The sequence below is a fragment of the Naegleria lovaniensis genome (assembly GCF_003324165.1).
Source record: "Naegleria lovaniensis strain ATCC 30569 chromosome Unknown tig002, whole genome shotgun sequence".
Lineage (NCBI taxonomy): Eukaryota > Heterolobosea > Eutetramitea > Acrasida > Naegleriidae > Naegleria > Naegleria lovaniensis.
Genome location: NW_025407824.1, coordinates 159376 through 176929, shown reverse-complemented (window position 1 = coordinate 176929; position 17554 = coordinate 159376). Strand labels below are relative to the sequence as shown.

General features: G+C 36.2%; 8 protein-coding genes across 8 annotated transcripts; 5 read left to right on the top strand and 3 right to left on the bottom strand.

Moving 5' to 3' along the window:
- Positions 1 to 1263: 1263 nt before the first annotated feature.
- On the bottom strand, positions 1264 to 1947 carry C9374_006856 (uncharacterized protein; the record flags this gene model as incomplete). Its single annotated transcript, XM_044696762.1, has 1 exon — positions 1264 to 1947. The coding sequence occupies one exon, from the start codon at positions 1945 to 1947 to the stop codon at positions 1264 to 1266; it is 684 nt and encodes a 227-aa protein (XP_044555219.1).
- Positions 1948 to 2300: 353 nt separating this feature from the next.
- C9374_006855 (uncharacterized protein) lies at positions 2301 to 3200 on the top strand (the record flags this gene model as incomplete). Its single annotated transcript, XM_044696761.1, has 1 exon — positions 2301 to 3200. The coding sequence occupies one exon, from the start codon at positions 2301 to 2303 to the stop codon at positions 3198 to 3200; it is 900 nt and encodes a 299-aa protein (XP_044555218.1).
- Positions 3201 to 3236: 36 nt separating this feature from the next.
- On the top strand, positions 3237 to 4064 carry C9374_006854 (uncharacterized protein; the record flags this gene model as incomplete). The annotated part of the gene is made up of 1 exon (XM_044696760.1): positions 3237 to 4064. One exon carries the CDS (start codon positions 3237 to 3239, stop codon positions 4062 to 4064), a length of 828 nt encoding a protein of 275 aa, XP_044555217.1.
- A 462-nt stretch (positions 4065 to 4526) lies between these two features.
- C9374_006853 (uncharacterized protein) lies at positions 4527 to 7087 on the top strand (the record flags this gene model as incomplete). Its single annotated transcript, XM_044696759.1, has 2 exons — positions 4527 to 4658; positions 5057 to 7087. 2 exons carry the CDS (start codon positions 4527 to 4529, stop codon positions 7085 to 7087), a joined length of 2163 nt encoding a protein of 720 aa, XP_044555216.1.
- A 138-nt stretch (positions 7088 to 7225) lies between these two features.
- On the bottom strand, positions 7226 to 8950 carry C9374_006852 (uncharacterized protein; the record flags this gene model as incomplete). Its single annotated transcript, XM_044696758.1, has 1 exon — positions 7226 to 8950. One exon carries the CDS (start codon positions 8948 to 8950, stop codon positions 7226 to 7228), a length of 1725 nt encoding a protein of 574 aa, XP_044555215.1.
- Positions 8951 to 9149: 199 nt separating this feature from the next.
- On the bottom strand, positions 9150 to 11375 carry C9374_006851 (uncharacterized protein; the record flags this gene model as incomplete). Its single annotated transcript, XM_044696757.1, has 1 exon — positions 9150 to 11375. One exon carries the CDS (start codon positions 11373 to 11375, stop codon positions 9150 to 9152), a length of 2226 nt encoding a protein of 741 aa, XP_044555214.1.
- A 440-nt stretch (positions 11376 to 11815) lies between these two features.
- Positions 11816 to 12292, top strand: C9374_006850 (uncharacterized protein; the record flags this gene model as incomplete). Its single annotated transcript, XM_044696756.1, has 2 exons — positions 11816 to 11984; positions 12246 to 12292. The coding sequence occupies 2 exons, from the start codon at positions 11816 to 11818 to the stop codon at positions 12290 to 12292; spliced, it is 216 nt and encodes a 71-aa protein (XP_044555213.1).
- Positions 12293 to 12438: 146 nt separating this feature from the next.
- C9374_006849 (uncharacterized protein) lies at positions 12439 to 17543 on the top strand (the record flags this gene model as incomplete). Its single annotated transcript, XM_044696754.1, has 6 exons — positions 12439 to 13719; positions 13774 to 13935; positions 13983 to 14435; positions 14489 to 15426; positions 15480 to 15882; positions 15945 to 17543. 6 exons carry the CDS (start codon positions 12439 to 12441, stop codon positions 17541 to 17543), a joined length of 4836 nt encoding a protein of 1611 aa, XP_044555212.1.
- Between the last annotated feature and the right edge of the window lie 11 nt (positions 17544 to 17554).

Genomic DNA, 17554 nt, shown 5'->3' with positions numbered 1-17554 from the left:
TTTTGATATCTCTATTGCACTGACATTATTATTCACAACAAGTCATATTTTAACATCAATCAAACCAATCCCTATTCATGACAAACAAATGCCTCGATGATCTAAATACATTCCAGGCTTAAAATGTAAAAACATCAAACTCTAAAGCATTGAAAGCTCTGTTAATCAATCCATAATACAAACAATCCTTCATAATACCAAGCAAATTCAGCTTGAAATTCCATAACTCGATAATATAACATCTTTTTCAGTTCTACCATTGACAAATGTTAAGAAAGCGGTTGTTTGGTTATTGTTGCAACTACAATCCTTTAACTCTCAATGCATAGTGGGACAAGAGGGTACGAATAATCAAACAACCAACTGTGGATCAAATATACTTGAAGTCTTATCATCCCTATCCTCAATTGATTATCATTAAATTCAATCCCTACCTCAAGATATCCCTTCATTATCTGGATGTTAGAACTTGCTTCAATATCCTCAACCAATCTCTACCAACGCATTCTATGTACAGAGTGTAATGATGGATATTCAAAACAACAACTAATAAAGAAGAAGCAACTAAAACATTTTGAATAAACAAAAATCTGCTCAGCAAATCTAACAACCTACCGATCATGTTACTCTAAAAGGAAATAAATAAACAACGAATAATGTTGTTGATATTAGTACATGGTTGGATATACTTACCGGTTTAACAGGTGAACAAGTTTAATCATCCTCCACAACAATAACAATGGCCGTAAATGAAACGAATTACCTTTTCAAACAGCACGAACAGAATTACTTTCAAATCAAGCAATAACTACAAACCCTATCTGTTTGTTCAACAATATCTTCTCCTATCATCAACATAACATTCATTCGTCTTGCCAAAATGTTTGATGATGCTAAAGGTCCTTTGTAGCATCTATCGTTGATCAGATTCAAGAAATTCACAACAACTTCGTGAAAAAGAGCTTACCGTAGAAGACTTTGTCAATAAAAGCCAGCTTTGTCCTTTATAAGAGACAAAAGGCAAATGATAGCAAAGACAGTCCTCCATTTCGAGCAAACATGAAACGTGTCGATATCTTTGGATGATTTGGAGATCATACCTGTATCAATGAAACACGTACACTTACGCAAAGCAAGCTCTAGCAGCGTATAAGATGAACAAGCGGCATCTGTTGATGAATGAATGTGATTGTTGAACGTGGAAGCTGCTACAAGCTTTTGAGAATTTTTTTATAAAACAAATTTTTTATGTAATTCAAGATTTTACAAGATTGCTTGCTCTTTCTTTGATGCGTTGTGTTTTAAAGTTCGACTTAAATTCATCAATAATATTCGTTCCGCTTTCCACTTATCCAATGGCACTTCAGTACATTCTAAAATGCAATCAATTACAATATCTTTCTGATCATCTTTCAAAAGAACATAACCCTTATCAAACAAATAATTGCTAACAATGCCAAGCCGAGCCGTCTTGTTGCTGTTGATAATTCTTGACACCAAATTTGGGGGTATTTGTTTCACATTAGCACGATATGTGACAGAAATTGTTTTGCTTGGAAGAATATTCGGGTATTGTAATTGAAGAGCAATTAATGCGTTCAATGGCTTATTCAATTTGATGATTAATTCTTTTAGCTGTTTGTTTTCCAATGATAAGGCCTCGTTTTTCTCTCTGAGGTCTTTGACTTGCTGAAGGAAAAAGATATCACTAGCGAAATTCTTATGATCAGTAGGTTCCGTAGACTTGGGCTCATTTTGCAAAGGAGAATCACTCTCTTCAACATTTGAATTTGAGTTTGTTCTTGAATCCGAAATTTCCGGTGGAGTTATAGAGAGAACTTCATTGTCATCAATCTTGTCATCATCGACTTCAGTGTCATAATTCATGGAAAATAAGGAGACGGGAGTACATCCTTGCTGAACCGTAGAAAAAGCATTTTGAATCATAGGAGCATGATTGGTTCGATCTTCAATTAATGAAAGGCATGAAATATCAAAATCGTCTTCTTTTGATCTTGAACGAAGGATGGAACGTGAAATATAATGTCATTTAAACTGCAATTAGTTGAAGTGAGTGATTGAACTCTTCCTTTACCAATCTTGTAGTAACAATTCTCTCCCTTTTCAATAATTTCAACTAAATCTCCAACTTTGAGATTTGAACGGATGATGAAGAAGTTCTCTCTTCCCATTCATTTTCAAGCATTGTGAATGATAATGTTAATGTAAATGTTGATACGTTGATGAAAAAAATTCTCAAGTTTGCAGTAACAAGTTCTCTCTCTGAAAATTGTCTCAAAATGGTTTTGAATCTAATTCGAGAAGCCATTCAACTCATTCATGAGAGTGATAAACAAGAACTTTCAGATAAGCTGACATTAACAGGGTTCTATAAGTATTTCCTTTTGTCTTCAAAGACAAAGAAAATTCCAATGTGCACTGATTGTCAGACGTATCAAAAAAATCCAGACCAAAAATCCTGTCCTAAATGTGGGAAATTATGGAAAGATATCAAAACTCATTGCTTTTTACGCCCATTAAAATTCCAATTCGAGGAAAGGATATTCAGAGAGCCACAATTTTTGGATCAATTTAAACTTGATAATCGTGATCCCCAACTTATCCAAGATCGCTGTGACGGAGACATCTACAAAAACATTCACAAAAAATTCGTAGATGAAGGAGGAAAAACTATGACGTTATTTGGTGACGGTGTTGCTCCGTTTAAATCTAGTCAGCAAAGCTTTTACGAATTCTCTATCACATTCAATAAGATGAAACCAAATGTAAGAAAGAAGCGCAAGAATAACTTTTTGTGGCTACTATTTCCTAACAAACCATCTCAAGAAGAAATCAATTTGTGTTTGAAAATCATGATGGATGATTTGAATGTGTTCAATGATCAATTTAAACAAATATCATTGAGATTAGAAAGAGTAATTGCTGACTTACCTGCAAGGTCTGAAATTCTCTTATTTCAAAAATCAGGGTATTATTTTTGCCATTTATGCAAGATTCGAGGGAAACCTGTTCAGTTATCAGGAGAAACTACTCAAGTTAGATATCCACTTAGGAGAGACATTTCTAGCAATCAACGAATTGTTTTTGGTTTGAGAGATCGACATTTTTGGAATAATGTTTCGGGAAAAGAGTTGTCATGGGGTGTTCGTGGATATTCTCCAATATTAGACCAGAGTTGAAAACCAACTCCCACTACAATATGCTCCTATGATTCAATGCATAACTTGTATGAAAGAATTATGCGTGACATGATGGAGATGATTCCACTTCAATATTGGGACGAGTTCGACAAGGAATATCTCAAGCAAAAATTTCCTTCGTTCTTACATAGACACCCGAGATCAGTTTCCAAAAATTTAGTACACCTTAAGGCAATGGAGATATATATGATTATTCACTATTGTCTAGATCTACTTCAGGATGTTAAGAATTTCAGTATGATTGAGTTGAAGTATAAAATTATTAAGAGAATGGTTGTTGTAATTGACAAGTTAACAGATGCCATTAATATAGCTGATTTGAATTCAATTAATGAGGAATTAAGAGGTATTTTGGAGGATTATCAAGAGATGGTAGGCATTGCAAAGGCTACAATGAACTTCCATGTAGCTAGTGATATGGTGCGAAATGCAAGCCTATATGGTCCATTGGCACATAATACAGCCTTTGTTGGGGAAAATCTAAACTTCACATTGACCAAGCCGTTCATTTCATCAAATTCTGCAAGGTATTCTATTATGTTTTTTGATATGGCGCAGTTATGCGATATATTTGGTTTAAGTGAACTCAAACCTTCGGAATGTGTGTGTGGTCATTTCGTATTGAAGAAAGAGAGAGATGTTGTGGCTGATACTTCTTGTACTCCTGCAAAATACTTCAAGATCAAATCATTCACGGATTCCACAGTGACTTTGCAGAATTTGTCAGACAGGTCTGTGATTGAAGTGTCCTACAAAGAGCCTCTGGTTCCTTGTGTTACTGTTACTAGAAAGGGGAAGAGTTATTTCATTCCGATGCACAAGAACGTAAATCAATATATTTAATGAAGCCGTGATGAAAAATAAACCTTGCTTTGTTTCGAAATTTTTTTTTTTTGCAGGTGCGCAATTTTTGCGTTGTTTTTTTAACGCAAAAGCGTCAACTTTGCGAAGAGGGTTGCGGGTCCATGAGAAGCGGGATTAAGGGACAGTAAAAATAAATGAGACCAAGGTCTTTTCCTAACTCCTCTTTGAATAGAGACAAACGGAACGTGCTGAACAACAACTATATAAGCATCACACCTAGTGAATAACTTGATTAATAATAAGATGTTTAATGGAAATCATTGATTAACATTATTTCCCTTAGAATTCAACAGTTTTATCTATATCAACAGCAGCCGTCCAAATTGTCCAGCACCCATCAACTCGTGTTATCTTTCACTCGTCAAATTCAAAAATGTGCAGCCGTCAAAAATCAAAAAAAAATTCAGCAACACCAACACACTCTCTCAAATCATCATCAAAATGTCAACAAAGCGTGGAAAGGGAGCCATTCTTCAATGGTGTCAAAAAGTTACCCAAGATCGTGGTATTGAAATTAAGAACTTTACCACTTCCTTTGCTGATGGTTTGGCATTTGCTGCCATCATTGATAGTGTAAGTTTTTTCATGGTTGTTGATGATGATTGTATGACCATGGTCGTATGATGATGTTATTCCATTTTTGGCAAAACGATAATGTTGAAAATATGAATGAATGAATGGTACTTTTAAAATTCGAATTTGTTTGTGGGCATATGTATACATATTTTCACACACACACATACTGGACCAATGGAAATGTGAAAAATTTTTTGTAAAAACCATGATCCACAATGCTCATCAATGATATACTTCTTGAACACACGCACACACTCTTTCATTGATGAAAAATGGATATGATTGTATGACAATGACAACTTTTCACACACACTGAATCTCCTTTTTCAATGATGATGGATGAATTTATATACAACCGTCTTGTTCAATCTTCTTTTCACACAATTTCAAAATAGCAACGTCCAGAGCTCTTGCAAAACATGGGTCTCACCTTCAAGACCATTCAAGATGATTTTGGTCGTATCGAAAGACTTCAATGGGCTTTCGATCAAGCAGAACAATTAGGTATTCCACGTTTGTTAGATCCAGAAGATGTCAATGAAGAAAAACCCGATGAACGATCCATTGTCACTTATTTGTCAGCTGTCTATAAATTCTTCAAAGAAGGACAATCGAGTGGAGAAGGTGCACAACAAGGAGCAGCCTCCACTGAAGGAGGAGCTTCTGAAGAACAACCTGCCTCTCAAGAACAACCAGAAAGTACAGAGAATCAAGCACCACAAGAAGAACAACCAGTACCAGCAGAAGCATCCACTGTCACTGAAGAACCATCGGTCACTCTTCCAACTGTGACAGAAAATGAATTGACTGAACAAGACAAACAATTATTGCAACAAAATTTAGAATCTGCTTCTTCCAACAATGAAGTGGTTTTGGAAGTAACTGCAGCCATCAATTCCTCTGTCGGAGGAGATGCTTCGAATTTGTCAGAATCTGCAGCTCCTGAACTTTCCACAACTGCAACTGCAGGAGGTGAAGAACAATCACTCTCTGAAACAAATACTGAAGATAATAAGGAAGTCGTAACTTCACTGACTTCTAGAAATGATGAAGATGAAACTGCAATTTCAACTTCACACAGAGACAGATCCTATGTTGCAGCTGAGAGTAGTCCAGTTTCAACTTCCAGTAGTCGTGCAATGACTCCATTCGAGTCACGTGTTGAAAATAATTCGAGAGATGTTTTGAGCTCCAAGAAAGATTGGAGTTTTGATGACAGTGACAGTGACAATGAAGATTCTGAAAGTGCTGTTGTGAAAAAGTCCTCTGCTGCCTCGTATGCCAATGCTGAACGATTGAATGAATTGAGAGACAAGATTGAACAATTAAAGGAAAATGTAAAACAAGAACAATTGGATAAGGAACGTTTAAAGAGACGTGAAATGGAGTTGGAAAATGAACTTCAAAAGTTCATGCATGATTTGAAACGTACTCATTCAGAAATTGAAGAAGTGAAAATGGTTGCCAAACAAGAAAAGGATTTGGAATATGAAGCTCGTCACAAGGTTGAAATTGAAAAGTCCAATTTGTACAATGAAAATCGCAAGTTACAAGAACAAATTTCAGATTTGGAAAGACAATTGAGAGATCAACAACAAGGAGAAAAGCAATTGAATAAGGAAATTCAAAAATTGCAAAGAACCATTGAAAAGGTTCAAGCTGAGAAGAATAGTGAAATGGAAGATAAACTTAGATTGGAAGGTGACGTTTCTGATTTGAAGAGACAATTAGCAACTGTCACTTCTCAATTCAAGACAGCTCAAACTGTTAGTACCAACAGTGAGCTTGAATTGCAATCACTCAAGAACTTCTTTGAAAAGGAAAAGAGAAATAGAAAGTTACTCAATCAAGAAATTAAGGAACTCAAAGCTGAACGTGACTCATTGCATCATGAAGTTGAAGATGCTCGTGACCAAGTTCATCGTCTCGAATTACGTATTAAGGAAGTTGAGTTGGAAAAGGAACAAGAATCAAGAAAGTTAAAGGTTGAGCTTGATGAACGAACTAATATTGACAATCGTATGAAGCAAATTAGAAAGGATATTACTGATATGAAGTACAAGCTTGAACAAGAGAGACAAAACGTGCTCAATGTTGAAAATCAAAAGAGAAAGGTTGAAGAAGATCTTGCTAGTGCCAATGCCAAGATTGAACAATTGCAACAAGAATTGAGCTCCATGAAGAGAGAGGTTAAGAAGGCCGATCGTGAAGTTCAAAAGGCTGAGAAGAAGGCTGAAGCTGAAGAACAACGTTCCAACGAATTGAAGATTCAACAAAATCAATTGCGTGACGAAATTCGTCAATGGAAAGAAAAACTCACAAAGGCTGAATTTGAGACTGATAAGGTCAAGAGAGAAAAGGAGAGTCTTGAAAGAACCATTAGAGAGTTGGAGTTACAACTTTCATTCAAGTCAAGCAGTTTTTAAATTGTTATGACAAGAACTATTGATGTAAAACACATTCGTTTTTTATCAACCATTTGAAATTCATTGATTCGAAATTAATAGTCTTCAAGTTGTATTTGTTATTGGAGACATATTTACACAAGCTCCACCGTTCAACTATTACTTGCCGAGAGCACCTTTCAGTAAGGACTTGAAATATTCTTCCAATTTGTTTGCACATTCATAGTATTCAGTGGTTTCTGCATTATAAGTTCGACAATTGTCAAATATGAGCCTAAAATCTGACACAAAAATGTCCTTAGTTCTATAATATCCACTATTCAATCGTTGCTCGATCGAAGACAGATCCATTGGATTCTTAATAACATCATAGTAATCTGGAACCTCATTTGCATCCACAGGTACCAGAAATGGCCAGGAATACTCGTTTTTCTTTACCTTTTCTAACACTTCTCGCATGATATTTTGAAGCTGAGAGGCCTTTGGATCTATCACGTGATTGCTCTCAGCCAATCCAGGAATGTCTCTAAGATTCGAAATCTTTTCTCCCTTCTTGAACACAGATAGTCCTGGATGAATAATGTTGGAGTTGCAAATGGTGTCTAACTTTTGATTTACAGCTGCGATTTGTTTTCTCAGCATTAGAGGTACATCCAAGTAGTTAATATCTGCTCGAATCACACATTCCATGAGAGTGCCTCCGTCATAATCTTTGATGTAGCCCTTATATCTTTTCTCGTCCAGCGAGATGTCTTTTGTGAAACCTTGTTTTTTAAAGTAACCAATGGCGTAGTTATCTGCATAGGTTAAGAATCGGAATACACCAATGGATTGGCTATAGTCTTTGAGATGGTTCATGAGTCTTGTACCGTAACCTTTGACTTGCTCGTTACCTGTGACAGCGCAAAATGCAATTTCTGCAAAACCTTGAGTGAAAAATGGTCTGAAGCTAATGCCTCCAACAATTTTCCCTTCCTTAGATCCAAGAATTGCTCTGTGACTTCTATCAAAAACTAGTCTCGCTATGTAGTCTTTGGGCATTTTAGGTAGCTGCTTACCAAAGATGTTTTTGGCCGCTAACAATTTCTCTAAACTTTCAATACTACCGTCATTGTAAACTACTTCAAATTGCAGAATATCTGAACTCACTGTTTCTTTTTTGAGTGATGAATGAGAGGATTCTGGGCCAAGAATTTCATCAGAGATGGTGGTCATGAGAACCTTTGACGTTCTTTCATCCGATATAATTTCTGGAGTAGTTGATGCTTGTTCTTTTGATCTCATTGCAGCTGGAGTTTTCCCTGCTTTTTTAGATCTCTTAGAAGACTTTTCTGTTTGATCAACTCCACAATATAAATCGTCAAAGTCAGGTCTAAAAATTATTGATGTTGAGTCAGCCATTTCTTTTTTCAGAAGTTCAATTAAGCTTTCTGAGTTGAACCCTTTAAATAAATAATCCTTAGTAATAATTCCACAAATGGTGTCGAATTGTTTTTCTAAAAGGCTTCTTCCAAATAAATCATAAATGTTATACATTGACTTGTTCTCCATTTTCACATATTTGTTATACACTTCTGCATATTTCACTTCAGATTCTGAAGGCTCTGGAGCTCCTTCTTCTTGAATATGCTTCAATATCACTTTGCATACATTGGTTGCTTGTCTTTTTGTTTCATCCTGCAAGTGATCATAATTCACCATCAGAAAATTGGACAAAATCTCGCTGATGGAAGGCTTCTCCAAGCACACACCATCATCTCTTGATGGTTTTATGGGTGATGAAGCATCAGTGTTCGACTCGGACTTGTCTTCCGAAGATGAAGTTGCCTTTCTTTTATTTCCTTCCGATGATGATTTGATTTGTTTGCGTTTTGCGGTTGGCATTTTTTTTTTATTTTTAATTCCAAAAACGAAATTTTTCGGTCTGCAGACTGTGGGAATTGTGTTAACATTTTCATTCTTCATTGACATATGACCAATGTTGTTGGCTAACCACTCAGATCGATTCGTGAGAATGTATCCATCGTTGAACTTGTTTGAATTGCCAAAAGAGAGTTCGAGACTCGAAAGTGGTACCAGACAACTATCGATTGTCACATACAACCTGATTGTGATGTTGAATAAAAGTATCGAGCAGGTTAGTGATGGAAGGATCTTGTGTTGTTTTTGACAATTCTGTGTTAAACTCTTGGATATATTGCAGAACCTTTTCATTGTCGTTATGACATAATTCCTTAATGAAATAATGAAGAGATTCAATACGAGGAGGCAGAGAGGAATTGTTTCGGAGATGTTCGTTGTAAATGATGCCATGAACAATGGCGTTTCGTTTGGATGATTCCTCAAAACTATTCATGAGTTCAATTACTTGATTCATGAATGCTAATTGTTTCTTCTCGGTCATGTCACATTGTAGAATCCATTTCAGTATCACGTTACATAGCTCACGCGAACATTCTCGAGATTTCAAAAGTTTCAAGCAATTACAAATAATATCAATGTCATAGCAGGTAGAGGAAGAGATTTGGCTAATGGTGAGGATAATGTACTTGACAATATTTTCGCTCTCTTGTACGTATTTAGGACATGATTGTAAGAGTAGATCCAGCTCATTTGTGTTGACAAATCCATTTACAATGTAGTAAAGATAGTTGTAATCCATGTTAGTTTCATACATTTCCTTGCTTGATGGTCTTTCATTAAAGTATTTGGTCATGTCCAAAAGTAAGTTACCAATTAGTGGGATATTTAAATAATATTTTGATGATATCCTTTCAAGAATAGAGTTCAATTCAATAGGAGCACTCTCAGGTTGAATTTGATTAGTATGATTAGCAAAAGAGGATAACGAGGTATTGGAATACACTGACTGATTTCCATAGAACGAGTTGGAATATGCAGACTTCTTGTCGCTTCGCAATGGTCCAAGTATGTCGTTGCAATAAAACCTTTCAAGAAAATCAGAGTCGCCTCCAACCATTCCGAACAATAGAATGAATACAACTCCCATCGAGTACATGTCCACCTTATTGGTATAGTCACCTGTGAAAATAACCTCATTTGGAACGAATATTGAAGTTCCAACAAGTGACTTCTTGGAGGTTGTATTTGAAGTGCCTTTCCTTTCATCTTTGTCAAACATACTGACATTAAAATCGCACAACATGAAACGATACATTTGTTCATTATATCGTGCATGCATCACGGATTTCAATAAAATATTGGTCAACTTGACATCTCGGTGAATAATATGATAAACTTCGTGTAACTCATACAAGCACTCGATTGCTTGAGTAAAATATGCATAAAGTTCTCCTAACGTAAAATATGACACTGTTCTATTCTGACTTTCATAATCTTTCAATACCTTCATAATAGAATCTCCATATTCGAGTATTTGGACAATCCAATTTCTTCCTTTCATAATGTTCTTATAGTCCAGTTTAGTATCAATTAGTCGATAGTCGATCAGTAACTTGGTGATATATTTACAATTGTCGCAAACTCGTAATATTTGTATTTCTTGTTTCAGTCGCTCTTCAATTTTTGGATTATTAGAAATTTCCACTAATTTCAAACAAGAATACTCTTGTTGAGATAAGTGATGAATATCTTTGCGTTGTTGTGATTTGTTGCTGTTATTCGCTGAAGGAGGTGGAGGTGGCGTCATGTCTTTCTCCTGATAAACCACCTTAAAACAATGAGCAAAAGTGCCTCGCCCAATATAGTCCACAAACTGACATCCAAAATATTTAAAGTATGTCTCGAGTGTTGTCATTTCATGACTCGATTGATCTTTACAGGAGAAACCAATATTGTCTGTTACTGTACTGTCAAACTCTAGTAACGATGATGATGTTGTCCTCGATTTCAAGAAGGGTGCCATGAAAAGAGAGGAAGGCGATGCAGAAGAGGATGTGGAAAATTTCGATGAGCTCACGCTCGTGCTTGTACTCGAATATGACTTGCCACCACCATTTCGTGAACTGGGGTGAGAAGAAAGTACCGATGAATCTGACGCATAGGATGGCGCTGATGATTTTAATGATGGTGATGATGAAGATTTTGCGCTACTTGACTTGTTGATAGGTATTCCAGTAGCACCGCCGACGAAAGTTTGGGAGGTGGATTGATAATTATTCTTTTTGTTTTGTACATAATGTTGTTGGTGTTGTTGAGAGGAAGGATGATCTCTTTTTTTAGAAACAGGTTGTTGAAGGCTTGTTGTTTCTTCCTCTTCAGTGGTGGATGTATCATCATCATCGTCCTCAGGGATATCCCAACTTGGTCTAGAGGGTTTCAATCCCATTTGTAATAATTTTTAAATTGATCAATGAATTGAAGACTAGATCCGAAGAACTATTCTTTTAAGAAGTTTCCAGTTGTTGTTGTTGTTATTATTTGCAATGCTGTCTAGTTGACGACCAGGTGCATCCGCACACAAGCAAAAAGGCTTTCACGTGGTTGACTCGCAAATTTTTGTTCTCTCAAAAATACCTTGTAAGCGATTTATTTGGGTTTATGCGAGCGGATGTCTTAAAGAAGAAAGCTGTCAATCTTTCAAAAACACATAGTAATGTATTCACAAACAGGACGGTTGTGAAAAGATATCAAGTTGGTGGTCATAGCTTGGAATATGTTTCAAATATTTAATTAACGTATTTGTCATCATGTTCACTTTTGTTGTGAAGTGATTCAAATTGATTGGAAAATTGCTGGCTTGAGAGAACATTTTCCTCCTTCAAAAAAATGTTTTCACCATTCGGAAGAGGTAAACCTCAGCCACCTCCAAAGAGAAAGGCTACGAACGAAATGAAGAGAAAGCTTGTATACTTTATCATCGGATGTGCTGTTGTTAGTATTGCTCCTTATGTGAGTGAGCCTATTCATGGATTTATCTCATCGCTGTTAGGTACAAGTAAGTATATGATGATGTGTGTAGAAATGACACAGGATGACCGACTCTTCGTCATAATCGTCATTGTCGATGATTATTGATGATGAATGGATATTATTCTTGATGACAAAATTACAACCCGAATGATTTTGATAATACGAACACTTTTAAAATCATCTCATCATATACTCATTGAATTGGATTAATTTAAAAACCATCGATTAATTATCAAACACATTGTTGCATATGCTATGCCTGTCGGAATTGTCCATCTATGAACAGAATCGACCGGTGTTGAAGAATTCCACTACGACCCAGAATTGCTCTAAGTTGAATATTTGCCAAAACCATTCTTTCATATAAACAAACAAATTCCATTTCAACCCTCAATACTCTTTGAACTTCTCCACAATAACAATAAACCATTTTTGTATTTCAACCCGCCAATGAAATACAAAAATTCACAAATAAAAAAATGTTGGAAGAAGTAGACGAAGTGTTTGAAGATCAACAACCACATTCTCTTCAAAAAACGCAACAAGCTTCATTATCATCGTCTTTCGGTTATAATAATAGACCAGGATCGGGTCGACCATCCTCATCAAAACCATCACCACGGGAAGTTATTGCAGGAGATGAAGGAAAGCGAGAACAGTCTCCTTTGAAGAGTACAGAAATGAATCAAGATCATTTTGTCAACCAACCATCAAGAAGTAAGGAAGATAATACAGGTGACAATATGGACGAACAGGACACCACGCGAAGGAAAAAGAGAAAAAATCGTCGTGCGAGAAGACAACTCTTCGACAGTGCTGAAGACGAAGACAACATTAAAAATGATTCGCATCTGCAAAGCCTGGCTCATCACGAGACCAACGAAGAACATGTTACATCAACCGCAAGCAATGTGGAGGGCGGTAATTCGCTGCTTCATGCATCCAATCCTTTGAATAATAATCAAGACAACCAAGAAACAAATATTGATGATAACAAAGAAGAAGATAACAATCTTGTGGCCAAATTATTATTGGAAAAGGAAAAACAAGATGATGTTAAATTGGCAGAACGAAAGGATCCGATAATCATCAAAAAAGAAAATAGAAAAAAAGATTTTCTCGAGCACATGACTTTTGTTTCGGAAGTAAGGCCTGTAGTGGAGGGTGTCAAAAAACAAATGGAAATTAGAGTGAACGAGCTCAACAAATTACACGAAATTTATTTATCACGACAAAAAACCAAAGAAGCAGAAGAATGTAAAACCATGTCAGAAAAGTTGAGACAAAAAATTGAAAAACTGTCACAGGAATACTCGACAATTTATCGATATTTTGACCCACAAGAGGAAGGAATATTCTCTGACAAGAAGCCCTTTCTTCTTGAACAAGGTCAACATTTGTTGGAGCATCGATTAATGCGAGAACAAGATGGAATTTCGAAATTTTTTGACGAAAACGGGCAATTAATTGTACAGCTAGATCCTACTAATAATGTATTTACCAAACCAGGAGAGTTTGATTTTGACTTGAAAGATAATAATGCGATAGGTCTTAAGAGAACCATACCTACTAAGAGTTTGCGTTCAACTACAGCTTCAAAACACTTCAAAATCGACATTGACATACGAGAGATTATTTTTGACGATCATCCACTCATGACTGAAGAAGAAATTGTCACAAGAAAAATTCTTGATGCCTTTGATAGATATCAAGAGCTGAAGACTGCTGACAAATTTGATTATTATCAGAAGAAAATATTGGTAGGTATCCTTTGTTTTATCCAAGAAGAAACAAACTTACTCCTGTCGATTTAGGCATTGCAAACAGAATTGGATAGACTACGAGGAAAGAAGGATAAAGCAATTAAGAAAACAAACCCACTTGATGAATTAAGTTATTTAACAAAGGAAGTGAAAGAGATTGAACGTGAAATGTCTGTATTGCGTTCGGAAATCAAACAGGCTCGAACAGCTATGGTATGTTAAATGTGAACAATTTTGATCAATGTTGACATACTTTCCAGGAAAATGAAGAGTTTAAGGAAATCACGCTTGTAAATAGTATGATTAGTAATTGGGATGTACTTTGTAAAATAAGGTCAAACCACCGATACACGGTCACAAATTTAAAAATGGGGTTCAGAACAGTAGAAACAAACAAAGAAGATGATAGTTTCGTCATGCAATACAATATCGAACAAGAGTTAATAGAGATGGAAGAGGATCTGCAATGGAAATACATTCAACAGGTAATTGAATATAGGGAGCAGCTAATATCAATTGGAGAACAAGACTACTCGTCACTGTTCTTAGTTGCGTCAAAGAAAGATCCACCTAAACTCCCAGTTTTTGATAAGGAGAGTGAAAGGAAGCGCATTATTGAACGAATGGGAATGCACAGAAGATATCCTGGTGAATCTATTATTATTCCTGAAATTTTAAAAACTGAAATCACAAAAGAATCAGAGCTTCCACCGGTAGGTTTATTTTCGTAAAACATTGTGTTTTTGAATATATTGTATAAACATAGACCGAGATTGAACGAAGAAATCAACTCAGCCAACTCTCATATCATGTAAACGTTTTAGTGAACGGCAATTACGTTTGCAAAACCACGAGTCAACAATTAAGATCTGACTTTACTGTTAACTTTAATGAGATTGTATCGGTGAGTGTTTTCAAGTGGCCAGAATCTATCAGCTTAGAAGTAATGCAATCCGGATGGTTGGATAGGACTGTTTCACAAGTTTTTGTTCCTGTACCAGGTTTGGAGAGATCAGGAAAGGTCGAGATGGACAACATGAAGACTCTTAATTTCACCTCACCCACGGCTCATTCTCCTGTTTGGGAATTGCAAGCACTTGGAGCTTTTCCTTTGTCTCTATTTACACCACTCTTTAAATCTTTACCAAAACCAACACGTCATACAAGTGGACTTGTGAAAATGTCCATTGCTTGGGTGAAACCATCGGCAGATAGAATGATTGAGGCACCAAAACCTCCGGTCGAAAAGAAACGAACGGATTTACCCACTGCAAGAGATTTACTTAACCTCAAACAAATTACATCATGGATGGAGTCAAACAATATTGATCCCAATGATCCAAGAAATACAGGACTCCTTTCCATGTTAAACGAGTTGGATAGAGATGATTTATCAAGCAAAGGTTTTTATCTTGCTGAACAAGAGGATGAACTGTTCTTCTTTGACGATTTTAATAATTCAGCATATCAAAGAAGGTTGCACTTGTTAAAGTTGCGAGACGAAGTGAAAGGAAAGGTACCTCTACCATTGATACCACTCGATCTCGATCAAATACAACCAAGGGTTGTTAAAAGCTATGAAGAAAAGATTATCAAATCTCTTTCAACCGAAGCAAAATTATCATCCTACATTAATCAGGTCAGAAGGCACGCAAATAATTCAATACTCAGAAAGGCAAAGCGTTTGGTTAAGACAAATGTCGAGTAAGTATTGGATTCACATAATGATTGGACGTTTTAACACAATTATCACACAGTGTTTCACAATTTGTCAAAGAACCACCCCTTCCTTCCTTCCATCATTCCATAGATGCCATTTTAGAATTATTTGAGGAATATAGACCACTAAATCCAAAACGCAAACAAAAACAAGTTCCTCCTCTTTCCGAAATTACTTCTTGCAATATTTTGGTTCAAATTACAAGGGGATACAATTTTCCAGTTCGAAAAGATAGTAACAACGAAACATACAGAACGTACAGACAAGAACGGCTCAAGAATGCAAGTGAATTGGGTCTGGAAATGCAAATGGCAAATCGTATGCAAGAAAATGGTGCTACAAGTATTTACGAGCACGATCAAGCTACTTCTGGTGGAAATAAGGAAACCATTAATTATATTACCATGTCAAGAGCCAATCAAGAACAAACTTTACCAGATGTAAGTATCTTGTACCAATGTTGTGTGAGATGTACAAATAATTTGAAACTATTCTTAAATAGCGTCTCTTATCATTTGTGGCAGTAACTTTTGATGGAGAAATGCAGAGAACTAAATCTGTGGAAGGACCTTTTCCTCAGTATAATCAGACATTAACACTAAATTTACAAACACCCAACAATGATTATAGCACTGAAGCTTTGAAATTAATAGATAAGGAAATTTACTTTGATGTTTTTGATGAAATTACGGTTGAAGGATTAAAAGACGAGCGAGACTACAATGCCATCAATCAACGAGCTGAATTTAAGTGGCTAGGTTCCTATTCTGTACCTTTCTCAACACTCTTCCAGAATGGAAAAATTGTCGGTACATTTAGATTGAAAACACCACCATTGTACTTGGGCTATAGCAAGTCTGTGAATGATGCAAACGCCTACTCTGCCCTTACAGTGTGTATTACTTTGGACCCTCCTCTTCCAACACCTGAAAAGGTTGAAGACTTTGTTGTGACAGGAGAAGGACCAGAAGTTTACTCATATTGTCAATGGTGGATGAAAGTAGTGAAAAAGACCAAACATGTGGGCTCAAGAACTGTGAAATGTCTGGTTCCTAATATTGAAGGCAAAGCTACTCTTATTACTCGATATATTACTCCACAGGATCCACCTACTGAGTTGCAAACAGCTGCAGAGCTCGCAAGATTTGTATCACTAATTCCAATGGTCGATGATTCTCTTGCGTATGGAGCTAATGATACATGGGTAGGATCTCAAGAGTTTTTGGATACTAAAGCAGGAGATTGGGAAGAGCATGCCATCCTCTTGTGTAATTACTTGTTGAGCATTGGAAGATTGGCATTTGTAGTACTTGGAAAAGGAGTTCCTGAAGGTGAGACTGCCTATGTTTTAACAGTGGAAAACAACGCTGCTTCTCAAAACTCATCTCATTCCTATCAAGACAATAGAAAATGTTTGTGGCTTTGGAATCCAGTTACCGGTGAGAAATATTCGGTGGACGATCCATTGTGCCCTCTTCAAGAAATTCACACCATCTTTTCACAACATAATGTTTGGGTGAATGTCCAAAAGAAAGTTCAACCTTCAACGATGAAATTTGATCTGAATGATGTTTCACAATTCTATCCATTGTATCATCCAACACGAGATGCAAACAAGATGATTGCCAAGGAAGCATCAGATCCTAAAGGAAAAATCCAATACAAGAAATTACTGTATACCAAGACTTCGAACGATCAAGCCATTCGATTGGAACAAGATATTAGACGAGCTATTGAGGAAGGTTTTTCAAAATGGCGTCATAAGGCAACCATTTGGGATAATTCATTAAGCAAGACATTTAAGGATCTTCTTCAAAGTTTTGAATCAAGCAAAAAATTGGATCAACCTCTAAGTGAAGAAAATCAACAACAAGCTCTTGCTATTGTGAACGAGTCGAGTGCCATTAATGGATTTCCACTCAATTTTGCTTTCAAAGATATTAAGGAAATTGTCACAGAAGTTCGAAACACCATGGTTTATGATACCTATGAAAATGATGTGAAATTTGCTCTCGCTGTCTATGTTGAACCATATGCCAATGGAGTGATGAGTGTTTGGGTTTATGTTGCCTCTGTCATTAATAAGAGAGGGTATTACTGAAGTTGAGGTTC